General features: G+C 46.7%; 1 protein-coding gene across 1 annotated transcript in view; it reads left to right on the top strand.

Moving 5' to 3' along the window:
* Window positions 1-19,952, top strand: part of LOC112242292 (microtubule-associated protein 2) — a 59,820-nt gene that overhangs the window by 15,241 nt on the left and 24,627 nt on the right. Inside the window, 3 exon segments of the mRNA XM_042325099.1 lie at window positions 12,986-13,157; window positions 14,459-14,560; window positions 15,206-15,280. Coding sequence (XP_042181033.1) covers window positions 12,998-13,157; window positions 14,459-14,560; window positions 15,206-15,280 — 337 coding nt within the window. The 5' untranslated portion in view covers window positions 12,986-12,997.

The following is a 19,952-nucleotide window of genomic DNA, read 5'->3' as shown; positions in this document are numbered from 1 at the left end:
TTCTACTACCATTCTGCCTTGTATTCTACTACCATTCTGCTTTGTATTCTACTACCATTCTGCCTTGTATTCTACTACCATTCTGCCTTGTATTCTACTACCATTCTGCCTTGTATTCTACTACCATTCTGCCTTGTATTCTACTACCATTCTGCTTTGTATTCTACTACCATTCTGCCTTGTATTCTACTACCATTCTGCCTTGTATTCTACTACCATTCTGCCTTGTATTCTACTATCTGTCTCGGCTGAGTCACCATAAATGTATGAGATGGTATTATCCTAAACCTTGACAAAGGTGAACATCTGCAGCAGGTTGACATTTAATGTCATGAGTCTAGCCCTGGAGGCAGAACTGAGCCCTTTCCACTAGATGGGCCAGCTGGAAAGTCTAAATTGGCTAAATTGTAAAGATTTATGAAAACATAAATGTGCTTTTGGTCTTAATATAAGGTTAGGGTTAGGCATTAGGTTTAATGACTTTATGTCTGTGCCAGATAGTGACCACAAGCAGAGCTGCCTCCAGAACAACATTCATGACAACCTACACATCTGCACACCCTGAATCTATAGCTACCCAGGGTTGATGTAAGGACCTATGTACAGTATGTCCTTGTATGACCACTCCGTCCCCACAAGACGGTGTCCTCACAAACCACAAGGATTACAGGGGCAGGTTGATCTGAGCTACTGTGATTGGCTGGCACTAGCAGGAATGCTGTCTCCTAAATGGCGGCTGACATTCTGATGAACAGAACTCAGGGAGGCATGAAGATTGCCCCAGTAGAGGAGCAGGAAGGGGACAGGGCTTATGAAAGAGGGAGGGAGGGAGACAGGGAGGGAGACAGGGAGGGAGACAGGGAGTGAGACAGGGAGTGAGACAGGGAGGGAGACAGGGAGGGAGGGAGGGAGACAGGGAGGGAGGGAGACAGGGAGGGAGGGAGGGAGGGGGAGGGGAGACAGGGAGGGAGACAGGGAGGGAGGGAGGGGAGGGAGGGAGGGAGGGAGGGGGAGGGAGGGAGGGAGGGAGGGAGGGAGGGAGGGAGGGAGGGAGGGAGAATTTAATTGAAAGAGAAATGGTGAGAGAGAGGTCATAGAGAGAGAGAGGGAACGAGAGAGGGAAGGGAGAGAGAAAGAGAGAGAAAGAGAGAGAGAGAGAGAGGTAGTGGGAGAAGATGAGGGTGAAAGAGTGAGACAATGGAGGGAGAGAGGGAGGGCAAGAGGGGGTGAGAGAGAGAGAGAGAGAGAGAGAAGGGTGGGAGAGAAGTAATGGGAGAAAAGGGTGGGAAATATAGACTATAGAGGGGAGGCAGAGAGAGATGGAGGGAGGGAGCTTATGATGCCTACTGACCTGAGTGGAACTCAGAAAGCCCCTGAGGCTTCCTGTCCTTCCACATCCAAAAGCAAACCATCTTCATCCAACCATCAATATTTCTCTCTCTCTAGCTCTCTCTCTCCTATCCCTCACTCTATGTACTGTATCTGCTGGCATATGATAGCCAGACCCTGCATGTTCCAACCAGGGAGAACTAGCCCAGTCTGACCAGTCAGTGTTAGAAGTGATAGGACAGGACATTCTCTTGTCCCCTGGCCTGCATACTGCCTGCACTGTTTACTAAGGCTTATATGGAGAGAAAAAATGTCACTATAGCAGATATGACAGTAACAGAGATGACAGGAAGAAAAGCCGATTTTCTGGTATTGATCGTCCTTTCTATGTGTGTCTGATATCGTCTCATCTCACAGTACAAAGGGATGAAAAGAGATTTTCCGCCAGCTTCTAATGGAATGTGAGGTATTAGACTGTTAGACAGTTAGGCACTATCCCTCTTTCTCGCACTGCTAATTTGAGTGTTTTTGTGCTGTAATGGGGGGTGAGCATGGACAGGGGGACGGGGAGGGGGAGTCAGATAATGTTAGCATGACTGGATCACGATGATATGGAAACAGCCTTTCCTTATCAGGTCAATGAGATGCTAATTCCTCATCATCTCTCTAGCGGTGTACTGTAAAGGTAGACTCAGCAAGCCACACTTTCTCCTTAGCAACAGCCAGGCTAGACATTCCTTTGGCTTCGATTCTCTCTCTCGCTCTCTCTCTCTCACTCTGTGTGTGTCGCAGTAGGGCTTTTCTTTCCTCTGTTGATCACACAGAGAGATCTCATCCTCTCAACCACCTCCTTCCACTCCACTACAGCAGACATTGGCCTAGTTCACTGTGAACTCCTTTCTACACTGCCAGGACCGCAGAGAGGACCGCAGAGAGGACCGCAGAGAGGGCCGCAGAGAGGGCCGCAGAGAGGACCGCAGAGAGAGAGAGAGAGAGAGAGAGAGAGAGAGAGAGATGGGAAGGGAAGGTGAGAGAGAGAGAGAGAGGGGAAGGGGGTAGAGAGAGGGGAAGGGGGGGGGGGTGAGAGAGAGAGGAGTTTGAGTTTTTATAAAACCTTTATTTTATACTCAAGTATTTAAAAAATATATATATCTTCTGGACACCTTTATTATACTCCAACCACATTGTTAACAATAATAGTGACATGAGATAACAACCAATGCCATCTCCTCATCCTCTCTTCCACCATTTCAACCTCCCCATTACATTGTTTTCCATTGTCCCCTCATCCCCTATCTACACTCCAAGATACTTAAAACCTCCCTTACACCATTCCAGCCCCCCTGCAAACCCATGATCCCTCCAGACCATTTCCCCCAATTTATCTTTGCAGAGGATATTCCCCTAAACCGATCAACCACGAGACTCAAACTATCGACTTCCGCTTGATTTTTCACTAAAATAACTACATCATAAGCATAGGCAGAGAGACGAATAGGAGGAATATCCCCTGAAAAGTACTGTACACTCCTTCAATGCGACTTCTAATGCTATTTAGTAGTGGCTCTATAGCGATGACATATTTATTTATTTTTATTTTATCTTTATTTAACCAGGTAGGCAAGTTGAGAACAAGTTCTCATTTACAATTGCGACCTGGCCAAGATAAAGCAAAGCAGTTCGACAGATACAACGACACAGAGTTACACATGGAGTAAAACAAACATACAGTCAATAATACAGTATAAACAAGTCTATATACAATGTGAGCAAATGAGGTGAGAAGGGAGGTAAAGGCAAAAAAGGCCATGGTGGCAAAGTAAATACAATATAGCAAGTAAAACACTGGAATGGTAGTTTTGCAATGGAAGAATGTGCAAAGTAGAAATAAAAATAATGGGGTGCAAAGGAGCAAAATAAATAAATAAATAAAAATGAAATACAGTTGGGAAAGAGGTAGTTGTTTGGGCTAAATTATAGGTGGGCTATGTACAGGTGCAGTAATCTGTGAGCTGCTCTGACAGTTGGTGCTTAAAGCTAGTGAGGGAGATAAGTGTTTCCAGTTTCAGAGATTTTTGTAGTTCGTTCCAGTCATTGGCAGCAGAGAACTGGAAGGAGAGGCGGCCAAAGAAAGAATTGGTTTTGGGGGTGACTAGAGAGATATACCTGCTGGAGCGTGTGCTACAGGTGGGAGATGCTATGGTGACCAGCGAGCTGAGATAAGGGGGGACTTTACCTAGCAGGGTCTTGTAGATGACATGGAGCCAGTGGGTTTGGCGACGAGTATGAAGAGAGGGCCAGCCAACGAGAGCGTACAGGTCGCAATGGTGGGTAGTATATGGGGCTTTGGTGACAAAACGGATTGCACTGTGATAGACTGCATCCAATTTGTTGAGTAGGGTATTGGAGGCTATTTTGTAAATGACATCGCCAAAGTCGAGGATTGGTAGGATGGTCAGTTTTACAAGGGTATGTTTGGCAGCATGAGTGAAGGATGCTTTGTTGCGAAATAGGAAGCCAATTCTAGATTTAACTTTGGATTGGAGATGTTTGATATGGGTCTGGAAGGAGAGTTTACAGTCTAACCAGACACCTAAGTATTTGTAGTTGTCCACGTATTCTAAGTCAGAGCCGTCCAGAGTAGTGATGTTGGACAGGCGGTTAGGTGCAGGTAGCGATCGGTTGAAGAGCATGCATTTAGTTTTACTTGTTTTTAAGAGCAATTGGAGGCCACAGAAGGAGAGTTGTATGGCATTGAAGCTTGCCTGGAGGGTTGTTAACACAGTGTCCAAAGAAGGGCCGGAAGTATACAGAATGGTGTCGTCTGCGTAGAGGTGGATCAGAGACTCACCAGCAGCAAGAGCGACCTCATTGATGTATACAGAGAAGAGATTCGGTCCAAGAATTGAACCCTGTGGCACCCCCATAGAGACTGCCAGAGGTCCGGACAGCAGACCCTCCGATTTGACACACTGAACTCTATCAGAGAAGTAGTTGGTGAACCAGGCGAGGCAATCATTTGAGAAACCAAGGCTGTCGAGTCTGCCGATGAGGATGTGGTGATTGACAGAGTCGAAAGCCTTGGCCAGATCAATGAATACGGCTGCACAGTAATGTTTCTTATCGATGGCGGTTAAGATATCGTTTAGGACCTTGAGCGTGGCTGAGGTGCACCCATGACCAGCTCTGAAACCAGATTGCATAGCAGAGAAGGTATGGTGAGATTCGAAATGGTCGGTAATCTGTTTGTTGACTTGGCTTTCGAAGACCTTAGAAAGGCACGGTAGGATAGATATAGGTCTGTAGCAGTTTGGGTCAAGTGTCCCCCTCTTTGAAGAGGGGGATGACCGCAGCTGCTTTCCAATCTTTGGGAATCTCAGACGACACGAAAGAGAGGTTGAACAGGCTAGTAATAGGGGTGGCAACAATTTCGGCAGATAATTTTAGAAAGAAAGGGTCCAGATTGTCTAGCCCGGCTGATTTGTAGGGGTCCAGATTTTGCAGCTCTTTCAGAACATCAGTTGAATGGATTTGGGAGAAGGAGAAATGGGGAAGGCTTGGGCGAGTTGCTGTTGGGGGTGCAGTGCTGTTGACCGGGGTAGGAGTAGCCAGGTGGAAAGCATGGCCAGCCGTAGAAAAATGCTTATTGAAATTCTCAATTATGGTGGATTTATCAGTGGTGACAGTGTTTCCTATCTTCAGTGCAGTGGGCAGCTGGGAGGAGGTGTTCTTATTCTCCATGGACTTTACAGTGTCCCAGAACTTTTTTGAGTTAGTGTTGCAGGAAGCAAATTTCTGCTTGAAAAAGCTAGCCTTGGCTTTTCTAACTGCCTGTGTATAATGGTTTCTAGCTTCCCTGAACAGCTGCATATCACGGGGCTGTTCGATGCTAATGCAGAACGCCATAGGATGTTTTTGTGTTGGTTAAGGGCAGTCAGGTCTGGGGAGAACCAAGGGCTATATCAGTTCCTGGTTCTAAATTTCTTGAATGGGGCATGTTTATTTAAGATGGTTAGGAAGGCATTTAAAAAAATATCCAGGCATCCTCTACTGACGGGATGAGATCAATATCCTTCCAGGATACCCCGGCCAGGTCGATTAGAAAGGCCTGCTCGCAGAAGTGTTTCAGGGAGCGTTTTACAGTGATGAGTGGAGGTCGTTTGACCGCTGACCCATTACAGATGCAGGCAATGAGGCAGTGATCGCTGAGATCTTGGTTGAAGACAGCAGAGGTGTATTTAGAGGGGAAGTTGGTTAGGATGATATCTATGAGGGTGCCCGTGTTTAAGGCTTTGGGGAGGTACCTGGTAGGTTCATTGATAATTTGTGTGAGATTGAGGGCATCAAGTTTAGATTGTAGGATGGCTGGGGTGTTAAGCATGTTCCAGTTTAGGTCGCCTAGCAGCACAAACTCTGAAGATAGATGGGGGGCAATCAGTTCACATATGGTGTCCAGAGCACAGCTGGGGAGAGACTTGTTTTTAGAGAGGTGGATTTTTAAAAGTAGAAGTTCAAATTGTTTGGGTACAGACCTGGATAGTAGGACAGAACTCTGCAGGCTATCTTTGCAGTAGATTGCAACACCGCCCCCTTTGGCAGTTCTATCTTGTCTGAAAATGTTGTAGTTTGGAATTAAAATTTCTGAATTTTTGGTGGTCTTCCTAAGCCAGGATTCAGACACAGCTAGAACATCCGGGTTGGCAGAGTGTGCTAAAGCAGTGAATAGAACAAACTTAGGGAGGAGGCTTCTAATGTTAACATGCATGAAACCAAGGCTATTACGGTTACAGAAGTCGTCAAAAGAGAGCGGGGGAATAGGAGTGGAGCTAGGCACTGCAGGGCCTGGATTCACCTCTACATCGCCAGAGGAACATAGGAGGAGTAGAATAAGGGTACGACTAAAAGCTATGAGAATTGGTCGTCTAGAACGTCTGGAACATAGAGTAAAAGGAGGTTTCTGGGGGCGGTAAAATAGCATCAAGGTATAATGTACAGACAAAGGTATGGTAGTATGTGAATACAGTGGAGGTAAACCTAGTTATTGAGTGATGAAGAGAGAGATATTGTCTCTAGAAACATCATTGAAACCAGGAGATGTCATTGCATGTGTGGGTGGTGGAACTAATAGGTTGGATAAGGTATAGTGAGCAGGACTAGAGGCTCTACAGTGAAATAAGCCAATAAACACTAACCAGAACAGCAATGGACAAGACATATTGACATTAAGGAGAGGCATGCTTAGTCGAGTGATCAAAAGGGTCCAGTGAGTGGAGAGGTTGGTTGGGGGTCACGGCGATTTAGACAGCTAGCCAGGCCATCGGTAGCAAGCTAGCATAGGATGGAGGTCTGTTGTTAGCCACCTCTTGCGTTCCGTCAGTAGATTAGTGGGGTTCCGTGTGGTAGAGGGGATTAATCCAAATCACACAACAACAACAAAAATAAAAACAATAGATATAGTTATAGAGGCCCAAGAAGAAAACATAATAATAATAAAAATAAATAAATTGTCCGATTGTCTATTCAGATAGCAGCCGGTAAGACAGCTAACGGTTAGCAGGCCGCAGATGGGCGTTCAGGTAACGTCGCGACGGAGGAGCCAGCCGGATCTCCTTCGGGTAGATAATGTAGATAACGATATAACATTCCCGACAACGAACACCCCTGCCTAGTTCCTCTACACACTTTAAAAGGAGCACTCAAGCCACCATTAACTTTCAATACACTTTCAATGTCACCATATATCACCCTGATCATGGTAATAAAACCAGAGCTGAAACCAAAAGCCTCAAAGGTGTGTCATAAGTATTGATGTTCAACTTATTCAAATTTCCTTCACCTGATCAATTGAAATTAGACCAGCATTCAACCCAATAGCCCTAGAGACGTCCATAAAGTCCTGAATCAGGAAAATGTTATCCTCTATCGGCCTGCCGGGAACACAGAAGGACTGGTCCGTGTGTATGATTTGCCACATCACCTCCCTCAGCCTGTTGGACAAAGCCTTGGACAGCATCTTATAATCAGTGTACATTAAGACCACCGGCCTCCAGTTCTTCACCTCCCTAGGATCACCCTTTTTTGGCAGTAGGGAGGACAGCCCATCTGCAGCTTATCGGTAGTAACCCTCCGGTCAAACTAAAGCCCATCAATGCCCAGTGCCCTTCCATTTTCCAATGCAGTGTATAGCTTCTGCAAAGACAGTGGTTGATTTAGCTCAACCTGAGCTTCTGCAAAGACAATGGTTGCTTTAGCTCAACCTGAGCTTCTGCAAAGACAATGGTTGATCTAGCTCAACCTGAGCTTCTGCAAAGACAATGGTTGCTCTAGCTCAACCTGAGCTTCTGCAAAGACAATGTTTGATCTAGCTCAATCTGAGCTTCTGCAGCCACCTGTGGGAGCCCATCAAGAAACTGTTGTGTCACTGGTATGTCCTCTTTGTACTCCCAGTTGTAGAGCTCAGCATAGAACTCTACTGCCCTCTTTCTAACTTCACTAGGGCTAGTGAGCTCCTGTCCAACAGCTGATTTGAGGCAATTAAATAATTCTGCTTTGTCCATTATCTTCCTCTAAACCAAAGTAAAATTTGGATGAGGCATCCATTTCAGATATTCCCTGAAACGTACTTCTCAGTTTCACCAATGCCCCCTGTGCTCTGATACCCAGCAGGTCTGCCAATGTGTTTTTTTTTCCTCTTGAGGGCCTGAGTATGGCCTCGATCTCCTGTGGTCTCAACTAACGTCAGGATTTCCACTATTTCAGACTATAAAGCGTTCATTAAACAAGGCAGTTAACTCGCTGTTCCTAGACCGTCATTGAAAATAAGAATTTGTTCTTAACTGACTTGCCTAGTTAAATAAAGGTAAAATTTAAAAAAATTAAAAATAGATCTGATGATTTCTCTGGTGACATTCATCGTGTATTTATTACAGAATTGTTGAACTGGATTTTCCCTATATCCTACCACTGTTGAAGGGATTGGCCTTTTGAGAGCTCCATCTCTCCCAGAAACCTCTCCACCTCTCCATCTCTCCCAGAAACCTCTCCACCTCTCCACCTCTCCCAGAAAAAACTACAACATTTCCTGAAGTGAGCATCACTCAGTAAAGTTATATTAAAATGCCAGTATGCACAAATAAATAATCCTTAGTGTTACATTTCTCAATGGTATTTGATGTCTCTGCCACTACTGGGGTATATACATTTATATACACACAGTGATGTTTTCATACCTAACTTTTAATAACCTCCCCTCAACTACCTCTTCATCCTCATATGACAAAGGCAAAACCCTTTTGAGAACAGGATAGCCACACCCCTACTTTTTGAGCTTTTATGACTATACGTCTCTCGCCCCATTTACGTTTAAAGAACAAATCTTAAAACTGCTCATGGTTGAAAAACAAATACAGAGAACGAGACAGAAAACACATCTCTTTACAAAGTTAAGGCTGTGACTGAACTCTTTCATTTCCTTTAGAATTTAAATCACTTGTCACTCTCGTAACAGCTTTCTTGAGTCTAGCGATTTCAGGGCTTGTCAAACCTCAACTGATTTATCAATCTCTACCTTCCTCTTAGAATTAGAACCTTCATCACCCCTTAAATTCTTCCTCTTAATCATCGGTACATTAAACACAGCTGCTTAATTTTCCATTGTTTCAATCTCCTCTTGAACTCCACTTTCATTTTTCAGCACCGACTCAGCGACCCCGGTCGCAGTCTCACGTTCATCCCTTCGTGGTGGTGCATTACCTGCACCCCCGCTAGAGCTGCTACTGGGCTCTGCGCGCTGGTTCTCGGGACAACAACGTACCAAATGCCCCTCTCTTCCACATCCAAAGCATTTCATTGATTCAGTAGAAGTGTAGAACACAATCAAATCCGTCAATCTTAAAACTAAACGCTAAATTCAGTTGGTCAGTATCCTTCTTTAAAATCATGTGCACTTGTCTCCTATGAGACACGACATGTTTCAGCAAAGGAGATTTGCATCCAGAAATAACCTTTTTTTATTGTAGATACAAGTTGACCATGACAAGATAACTCTCCCTCCAACACTTCATCTATAACGAATGGTGGCACATTAGAAAGTATAACTTTCTTTGCCCGATTCCTAAGAGGAAATACCGACGTCTGTGTCTCCCGCAATCCCTGACTGAGGGTTGACTACATCTGGTCTGTTCCCTGACTGAGGGTTGACTACATCTGGTCTGTTCCCTGACTGAGGGTTGACTACGTCTTGTCTGTTCCCTGACTGAGGGTTGACTACATCTTGTCTGTTCCCTGACTGAGGGTTGACTACATCTTGTCTGTTCCCTGACTGAGGGTTGACTACGTCTTGTCTGTTCTCTGACTGAGGGTTGACTACATATTGTCTGTTCTCTGACTGAGGGTTGACTACATATTGTCTGTTCTCTGACTGAGGGTTGACTACATCTGGTCTGTTCCCTGACTGAGGGTTGACTACATCTTGTCTGTTCCCTGACTGAGGGTTGACTACATCTTGTCTGTTCCCTGACTGAGGGTTGACTACATCTTGTCTGTTCCCTGACTGAGGGTTGACTACATCTGGTCTGTTCCCTGACTGAGGGTTGACTACATCTGGTCTGTTCCCTGACTGAGGGTTGACTACATCTTGTCTGTTCTCTGACTGAGAGTTTACTACGTCTTGTCTGTTCCCTGACTGAGGGTTGACTACATCTGGTCTGTTCCCTGACTGAGGGTTGACTACATCTGGTCTGTTCCCTGACTGAGGGTTGACTACATCTGGTCTGTTCCCTGACTGAGGGTTGACTACATCTTGTCTGTTCCCTGACTGAGGGTTGACTACGTCTTGTCTGTTCCCTGACTGAGGGTTGACTACATCTTGTCTGTTCTCTGACTGAGAGTTGACTACGTCTTGTCAGTTCCCTGACTGAGGGTTGACTACATCTTGTCTGTTCCCTGACTGAGGGTTGACTACATCTTGTCTGTTCTCTGACTGAGGGTTGACTACATATTGTCTGTTCTCTGACTGAGAGTTGACTACGTCTTGTCTGTTCCCTGACTGAGGGTTGACTACATATTGTCTGTTCTCTGACTGAGGGTTGACTACATCTTGTCTGTTCCCTGACTGAGGGTTGACTACATCTGGTCTGTTCCCTGACTGAGGGTTGACTACATATTGTCTGTTCTCTGACTGAGGGTTGACTACATCTTGTCTGTTCCCTGACTGAGGGTTGACTACATCTGGTCTGTTCCCTGACTGAGGGTTGACTACATCTTGTCTGTTCTCTGACTGAGGATTGACTACATCTTGTCTGTTCTCTGACTGAGGGTTGACTACGTCTTGTCTGTTCCCTGACTGAGGGTTGACTACATCTGATGATGTGGGGAATCACAGATAATGAGAGCTGTGGTCTCCCTGCCATGTGCAGATGGGCGAGGTGTGCGTGTCGTGCACGTGCGTTCGTGTGTGTGTGTGTGTGTATGTACTTAGAAGCCTGTCTGGGCCATCTGTAGGATCCCAGCTGACTTGTAGGGCCTGTTACCATGGTAACCGTCTCCTTAGGGTGTCTGTGTGTGTGTGTGTGTTGACTCTTCTCATTTTGGTCTCTCCACTGGATCATAATATGCATGATTCTTACTGCTAAGGCGAAAGGGCACGAGACAAATCAAATCTGTTTCTCTTTAAACTCCCAATTGAATTGTAAAAGCTGCAGAGCCCAGTTAATGTGTTTGTTATTTACAATACTGAGTGGCTGAAATAAAGCCTTGTCTGCCTTCCCATTCCTCTACTCTTCTCCAGAAGTATGCATTCCTTCACTCCCCCTTATGCATTTAAAGGCATTGGATTGGTGCAAACATGGCTTGAGGTAGTTTTACCTGTTTACCTCACAACAGTCCATTCCTTTTAGATCCTCGAGGGGAAGTATACAAGAGCAGACATGAGGAGGAGGGCAGAGAATCAGACTGTAGCCCTTGTTCTTGTTGTTGATTTGAGCATGTTAGGGTTGAGAGTGAGACAGGTGGTCCATGTTCCACACAGCCTTATGAGGATGGGTCTAGTCCTTCTATACTAGTCCTCCTCTGGATGTCCCCTTCATTCACCCTACATAACCCCCTTCCTCAAACATAACCCCCTTCCTCAAACATAACCCACTTCCTCAAACATAACCTCCTTCCTCAAACATAACCCCCTTCCTCAAACATAACCCCCTTCCTCAAACATAACCCACTTCCTCAAACATAACCTCCTTCCTCAAACATAACCCCCTTCCTCAAACATAACCCACTTCCTCAACCATAACCCCCTTCCTCAAACATAACCCCTTCCTCAAACATAACCCCCTTCCTCAAACATAACCTCCTTCCTGAACATAACCCCCTTCCTCAAACATAACCTCCTTCCTCAAACATATCCCCCTTCCTCAAACATATCCCCCTTCCTCAAACATAACCCCCTTCCTCAAACATAACCTCCTTCCTGAACATAACCCCCTTGCTCAAACATAACCTCCTTCCTGAACATAACCCCCTTCCTCAAACATAACCTCCTTCCTGAACATAACCCCCTTCCCAGTGGAGGCTGCTGAGGGGAGGACGGCTCATAATAATGGCTGGAATGTTTGATACCATTCCACTCATTCCGTTCCAGCCATTACCACGAGTCTGTCCTCCCCAATTAAGGTGCCACCAACCTCCTGTGCCCTTTCTCACAGGCCTCTGTCCCTGTCTCACCCAGTGGGATGTGGGATGTTGAGCAGAGACAAGGCCATTTAGTCTACGTGCTGGTTGAGCTCAAACTGGTACCAAACCTCGATATAGTGACAGATTTCCAGACCCTTTCCTGTTGCCTACCCCTGCCTTAGGCCCTAGGTATGCCAAGTATGTGCCAGGCAGATTCTATACTGAGGACACTAGGAAGTGTTCCTTTGTGCCCGATAGAGGCTTGGTGTGGGGGTTGTGCAATACTGCATTGTCATTAACTGATTGATTTGAACTGCCAGTCTTTTTATCGCTTTAACCTCTTATATGCTCTCTCTCTCTCTCTCTCTCTCTCTCTCTCTCTCTCTCTTTATCTCTCTCTCTCTCTCTCTCTCTCTCTCTTCTCTCTCTCTCTCTCTCTCTCTCTCTCTCTCTCTCTCTCTCTCTCTCTCTCTCTTTATCTCTCTCTCTCTCTCTCTCTCTCTCTCTCTCTCTCTCTCTCTCTCTCTCTTTATCTCTCTGTCTCACTCTCTCTTTATCTCTCTCTCTCTCTCTCTCTCTCTGTCTCTTTATCTCTCTCTCTCTCTCTCTCTCTCTCTCTCTCTCTCTCTCTCTCTCTCTCTCTCTCTCTCTTTATCTCTCTCTTTTTCTGTCCCTATTTCTCTCTCTTTTCTCCCTCTCTCTCTCTCTCTCTCTCTCTCTTTATCTCTCTCTTTTTCTGTCCCTATTTCTCTCTCTTTCTCTCCCTCTCTCTCTCTCTCTCTCTCTCTTTCTCTCTCTGTCTCACTCTCTCTTTCTCTCTCTCTCACTTCCTATCTCTCTCTCTCTCTCTCTCTCTCTGTCCCTTTTTCTTTCTCTATTTCTCACACTCCCTCTCTTCATTCTTCCTCTCTCTACCGCTACCCCCTATCTCTCACCCCCTCTTCCCCCTCTCTCCCCTCACTCCTTCCCCCCTCTCTTTCCTCATCAGTGTCTAGTTGTCATGGCAGACAGTCGGCAGCCCGAGGACAACAGCTCCTCTCACTGGGCCCCTCCCACTAACGGAGCCCAGGACCAGTCAGCTGCCCTCGCTGGCCACGGAGAGAACGGCTTCTCCTCTTACAGAGAGAACGGCTATCACGGAGGACACGCTGCGTCAGCAGGTGAGAGAGCACTGGGGGGTATAGCCACGTGTTAACTGAAGTGGTGGGTGTTACCATGCAGCCTCGTTGAGGTTTCCTTGGAGCTGTATCCCTACAGGGTTTTAGGGACCTCGTTGGAGTTGGTGGTTTACCTGTAGACGTGTATAGTAGGCTGATTCTACGATTACAATACGACTTGCTGATAAGGAAGGATGTGACTGTGTAAAGGAGTTTACTGTAACAGAGTAGTACACTGGCATGGTCCTTCAGGTTGAGTTTACTGTAACAGAGTAGTACACTGGCATGGTCCTTCAGGTTGAGTTTACTGTAACAGAGTAGTACACTGGCATGGTCCTTCAGGTTGAGTTTACTGTAACAGAGTAGTACACTGGCATGGTCCTTCAGGTTGAGTTTACTGTAACAGAGTAGTACACTGGCATGGTCCTTCAGGTTGAGTTTACTGTAACAGAGTAGTACACTGGCATGGTCCTTCAGGTTGAGTTTACTGTAACAGAGTAGTACACTGGCATGGTCCTTCAGGTTGAGTTTACTGTAACAGAGTAGTACACTGGCATGGTCCTTCAGGTTGAGTTTACTGTAACAGAGTAGTACACTGGCATGGTCCTTCAGGTTGAGTTTACTGTAACAGAGTAGTACACTGGCATGGTCCTTCAGGTTGAGTTTACTGTAACAGAGTAGTACACTGGCATGGTCCTTCAGGTTGAGTTTACTGTAACAGAGTAGTACACTGGCATGGTCCTTCAGGTTGAGTTTACTGTAACAGAGTAGTACACTGGCATGGTCCTTCAGGTTGAGTTTACTGTAACAGAGTAGTACACTGGCATGGTCCTTCAGGTTGAGTTTACTGTAACAGAGTAGTACACTGGCATGGTCCTAAAGGACTGGCATGGTCCAAGTGACTAACCACTCTATAGGGACCTAAGGTTTCCACCACTATAGTAATTAATTGAGCCTCAGGTGCTTCAGTGGCCTAGGGCACCTTTTGGGGACATGGACATCGTTAAATAAGATGGCGTTCTTCAGTGACGTATGAAGTCATTCAGTGACAGAGGTTAGAGTAGGTGTTTGTGTGCTTGTGCACGTGTCTCAATGTTTGTTTGTCTGCGTGGCTGGCTGTGTGTATGTGTGTCTGTGTCTGCAATTCTGCTTGTATATGTGTGCGTGTCTGCGTTTCTATACGTGTGTGTGTGTGTGTGTGTGTGTGCGTGCGTGTCTGCGTTTCTATGCGTGTGTGTGTGTGTGTGTGTGTGTGTGTGTGTGTGTGTGTGTGTGTGTGTGTGTGTGTGTGTGTCCGCGTGCAGAGCAAGTGTCAGCCCGTATAGTTGAGAAGGTGACAGCAGAGGCGGTGGCAGTGCTCAAGCAGGAGCAGGACAAGCAGGACTCTACTAGGAGACTGTCCTCAGGTAGGCCTTAGTGACAGAGTTCCCTACAATACCTTGTTTCACACTACTGAGCAGAGCCGTGTCAGGGTGGCACGATAAGTGTGAAAAGGGAAAACGCACTAGCATCACACTGATAGCCTCATACCAGGCTACAGTAGCCAATGTCCGCTGGCCCCCATGAGTGGCATGGGACATACTGCAGGTAAGGTGTCTGTCAAGCCTCTTTCCCTGGCTGTACCATTACATCATCATTGTGCTGTTGGTGCCGTCTGGCTGTTAGGATCGTCTTTAGCTGTGACTGACGTTGTGCCGGTGCTCTCTGCCGCTTGTTAAAGCTACAGTCTGGGTTTGGTACATCCATCTACACATCCCCTTTCAGAGGGGTTCCACTTCCCTGTCCTAATCCCTCAGATGTCTGGGTTTGGTACATCCATCTACACATCCAGTTTCAGAGGGGTTCCACCCCCTGTCCTAATCCCTCAGATGTGGTACCAGAACAAAATTGGCACCATTTTGTTGTGTTTTCTAATCCCAGACTGTGGCTTTAAACACATTTGATTAGGGTGATGTTACAGGTCATATGACTATGACACGCATACTTACTGACAACAATTGCCTTGACTTACTAGTGAGGACAACATAATGTCTGTCTCTTTCCCTTCACAGTGGAGGACTCTGCCAACCTGCCACCCTCCCCTCCCCCCTCTCCGTCGGCAGAGCAGACCGGACCCATGGAGCAAAGTATGCACACAGAAGCTTGTCCACGTGTACAAACACGCAAGAACACACACACACACACACACTCTTGAGACAGGGTGAGAGGATGAGTGCGTGTGTGCGTGACAGGAGTGATAGGTGTATATCAGTTGGGAGGTAACACACTCACACACCTTACCTTCCTCTGGGTGTTGATGATGCATGATGGGACCGGCTCTTCTACTCCTTCCTCTGGGTGTTGATGATGCATAATGGGACCGGCTCTTCTACTCCTTCCTCTGGGTGTTGATGATGCATGATGGGACCGGCTCTTCTACTCCTTCCTCTGGGTGTTGATGATGCATGATGGGACCGGCTCTTCTACTCCTTCCTCTGGGTGTTGATGATGCATGATGGGACCGGCTCTTCTACTCCTTCCTCTGGGTGTTGATGATGCATGATGGGACCGGCTCTTCTACTCCTTCCTCTGGGTGTTGATGATGCATGATGGGACCGGCTCTTCTACTCCTTCCTCTGGGTGTTGATGATGCATGATGGGACCGGCTCTTCTACTCCTTCCTCTGGGTGTTGATGATGCATGATGGGACCGGCTCTTCTACTCCTTCCTCTGGGTGTTGATGATGCATGATGGGACTGGCTCTTCTACTCCTTCCTCTGGGTGTTGATGATGCATGATGGGACCGGCTCTTCTACTCCTTCCTCTGGGTGTTGATGATGCATGATGGGACTGTCTCTTCTACTCCTTCCTCTGGGTGTTGATGATGCATGATGGGACCGGCTCTTCTACTCCTTCCTCTGGGTGTTGATGATGCATGATGGGACCGGCTCTTCTACTCCTTCCTCTGGGTGTTGATGATGCATGATGGGACCGGCTCTTCTACTCCTTCCTCTGGGTGTTGATGATGCATGATGGGACCGGCTCTTCTACTCCTTCCTCTGGGTGTTGATGATGCATGATGGGACCGGCTCTTCTACTCCTTCCTCTGGGTGTTGATGATGCATGATGGGACCGGCTCTTCTACTCCTTCCTCTGGGTGTTGATGATGCATGATGGGACCGGCTCTTCTACTCCTTCCTCTGGGTGTTGATGATGCATGATGGGACCGGCTCTTCTACTCCTTCCTCTGGGTGTTGATGATGCATGATGGGACCGGCTCTTCTACTCCTTCCTCTGGGTGTTGATGATGCATGATGGGACCGGCTCTTCTACTCCTTCCTCTGGGTGTTGATGATGCATGATGGGACCGGCTCTTCTACTCCTTCCTCTGGGTGTTGATGATGCATGATGGGACCGGCTCTTCTACTCCTTCCTCTGGGTGTTGATGATGCATGATGGGACCGGCTCTTCTACTCCTTCCTCTGGGTGTTGATGATGCATGATGGGACCGGCTCTTCTACTCCTTCCTCTGGGTGTTGATGATGCATGATGGGACCGGCTCTTCTACTCCTTCCTCTGGGTGTTGATGATGCATGATGGGACCGGCTCTTCTACTCCTTCCTCTGGGTGTTGATGATGCATGATGGGACCGGCTCTTCTACTCCTTCCTCTGGGTGTTGATGATGCATGATGGGACCGGCTCTTCTACTCCTTCCTCTGGGTGTTGATGATGCATGATGGGACCGGCTCTTCTACTCCTTCCTCTGGGTGTTGATGATGCATGATGGGACCGGCTCTTCTACTCCTTCCTCTGGGTGTTGATGATGCATGATGGGACCGGCTCTTCTACTCCTTCCTCTGGGTGTTGATGATGCATGATGGGACCGGCTCTTCTACTCCTTCCTCTGGGTGTTGATGATGCATGATGGGACCGGCTCTTCTACTCCTTCCTCTGGGTGTTGATGATGCATGATGGGACCGGCTCTTCTACTCCTTCCTCTGGGTGTTGATGATGCATGATGGGACCGGCTCTTCTACTCCTTCCTCTGGGTGTTGATGATGCATGATGGGACCGGCTCTTCTACTCCTTCCTCTGGGTGTTGATGATGCATGATGGGACCGGCTCTTCTACTCCTTCCTCTGGGTGTTGATGATGCATGATGGGACCGGCTCTTCTACTCCTTCCTCTGGGTGTTGATGATGCATGATGGGACCGGCTCTTCTACTCCTTCCTCTGGGTGTTGATGATGCATGATGGGACCGGCTCTTCTACTCCTTCCTCTGGGTGTTGATGATGCATGATGGGACCGGCTCTTCTACTCCTTCCTCTGGGTGTTGATGATGCATGATGGGACCGGCTCTTCTACTCCTTCCTCTGGGTGTTGATGATGCATGATGGGACCGGCTCTTCTACTCCTTCCTCTGGGTGTTGATGATGCATGATGGGACCGGCTCTTCTACTCCTTCCTCTGGGTGTTGATGATGCATGATGGGACCGGCTCTTCTACTCCTTCCTCTGGGTGTTGATGATGCATGATGGGACCGGCTCTTCTACTCCTTCCTCTGGGTGTTGATGATGCATGATGGGACCGGCTCTTCTACTCCTCTTGCATGATGGGACCGGCTCTTCTACCTTCCTCTGGGTGTTGATGATGCATGATGGGACCGGCTCTTCTACTCCTTCCTCTGGGTGTTGATGATGCATGATGGGACCGGCTCTTCTACTCCTTCCTCTGGGTGTTGATGATGCATGATGGGACCGGCTCTTCTACTCTTTCCTCTGGGTGTTGATGATGCATGATGGGACCGGCTCTTCTACTCCTTCCTCTGGGTGTTGATGATGCATGATGGGACCGGCTCTTCTACTCCTTCCTCTGGGTGTTGATGATGCATGATGGGACCGGCTCTTCTACTCCTTCCTCTGGGTGTTGATGATGCATGATGGGACCGGCTCTTCTACTCCTTCCTCTTTCTTCCCTTCTGTATTTATCTCAGCCATGTCTTTCCTTTGCATGGGTCAACTGGTACTGGTTTCCCTCTGTCTTTGTGTCTGTGTTTTGCTTGTCACCCGATGACTCAACCCTGCACTGGTCACTTTAATAATGGAACACTGGTCACTTTAATAATGGAACACTGGTCACTTTAATAATGGAACACTGGTCACTTTAATAATGGAACACTGGTCACTTTAATAATGGAACACTGGTCACTTTAATAATGGAACACTGGTCACTTTAATAATGGAACACTGGTCACTTTAATAATGGAACACTAGTCACTTTAATAATGGAACATTGGTCACTTTAATAATGTTTACAAACTGTTTTACCCATTTCATATACTGTATTCTAGATATACTGTATTCTAGTCGAGGCCATTTTATTAAACTATTGCTGTACACATACTATTCTATCCTACGTGTTCTACAGATTACTACATATTCTACTCACATACTGTCCATAATGTCTATACATCACATATATATATATAGATCATGTAGTAACCAAAAAAGTGTTAAACAAAACAAAATATATTATAGATTCTTCAAGGTAGCCACCCTTTGCCTTGATGACAGCTTTGCACACGCAGCTCAGAGCAGTAGGCTTGCACTGCACCCCAACACTGCACCCTAACACTGCACCCTTAATGCGTCTGGTCTTTGTAGAATCACCTGTGAACCATGCATGGTTGATCTCTTGGTTTCCCTTACCTGTCACCCCTTACCCAATCTCCTAGACTCTACCCACCTTCTTTCTGTAAATGTACACCTCCTTCACTCTCTCTCTCTCTCTCTCTCTCTCTCTCTCCTTTTCTCTTTCTCTCTTTCTCTTCTTTTATCTTTCTCTCTCTCTCTCCTCTCTCTCTCCTTTTCTCTTTCTCTCTTTCTCTTCTTTTATCTTTCTCTCTCTCTTTCTCTCTCTCTCTCCTCTCTCTCTCCTTTTCTCTTTCTCTCTTTCTCTTCTTTTATCTTTTCTCTCTCTTTCTCTCTCTCTCTCTCTCTCTCTCTCCCTCTCTCTTTCTCTCTTCTCTCTCTCCTCTCCTCTCTCTCTCTCTCTCTCTCTCTCCCTCTCTCTTCTCTCTCTCCTCTCTCCTCTTTCTCTCTCTCTCTCTCTCTCTCTCTCTCTCTCTCTCTCCCTCTCTCTTTCTCTCTCCTCTCCCTCCTCTCTCTCTCCCTTCTCTCTCTCTCTCTCTCTCCTCTCTCTCTCTCTCTCTCTCTCTCTCTCTCTCCCTCTCTCTTCTCTCTCTCTCTCTCCCTCTCCTTCTCTCTCTTTCTCTCTCTCCTTCTCTCTTTCTCTCTCCTCTCTCTCTCCTTCTCTCTCTCTCTCTCTCTCCTTCTCTCTCTCCTCTCTTTCTCTCTTTCTTGCTGCTCTCCCCTTTTGTGTTTCTCACCTGTTTATTTACACTTGCTGTAGATGACATTACGACTTTCAGCTCCTCACAGCACAGACCAGTAACAACACACACGCTAACTCTTCCCCCCACATAATGCTGGTCACTGTATTACGCTGCATGGAATTCCAACTGAGCACGTCTTTGGTACATACTTCTAAACTTACCAGACCAGGTATTTCATTTGAGGGTCCTTTCATGAATTTACCTGTAATTGCAGGAATACTTGCAGAAGATCACTACAATTAATGTATTGATTTTTGTCTGCTTTAAAGATACGTTTTAATTGTGTTAGAATGTTTACAAAAACACCACATTTTAAAGCCACATTATATTGTAGGTCATTGCCTCCGACAGAGCTGAAAGTGTCTCACCAGTGTTATCCCATTGTGTAGTAAGCCCTGTCTGTGTTATCCATGTCCATCTCCC

Source organism: Oncorhynchus tshawytscha, linkage group LG08 (genome assembly GCF_018296145.1).
Source record: "Oncorhynchus tshawytscha isolate Ot180627B linkage group LG08, Otsh_v2.0, whole genome shotgun sequence".
Taxonomy (NCBI): Eukaryota; Metazoa; Chordata; class Actinopteri; order Salmoniformes; family Salmonidae; genus Oncorhynchus; species Oncorhynchus tshawytscha.
This window is presented reverse-complemented; position numbering and strand designations above follow the sequence as displayed.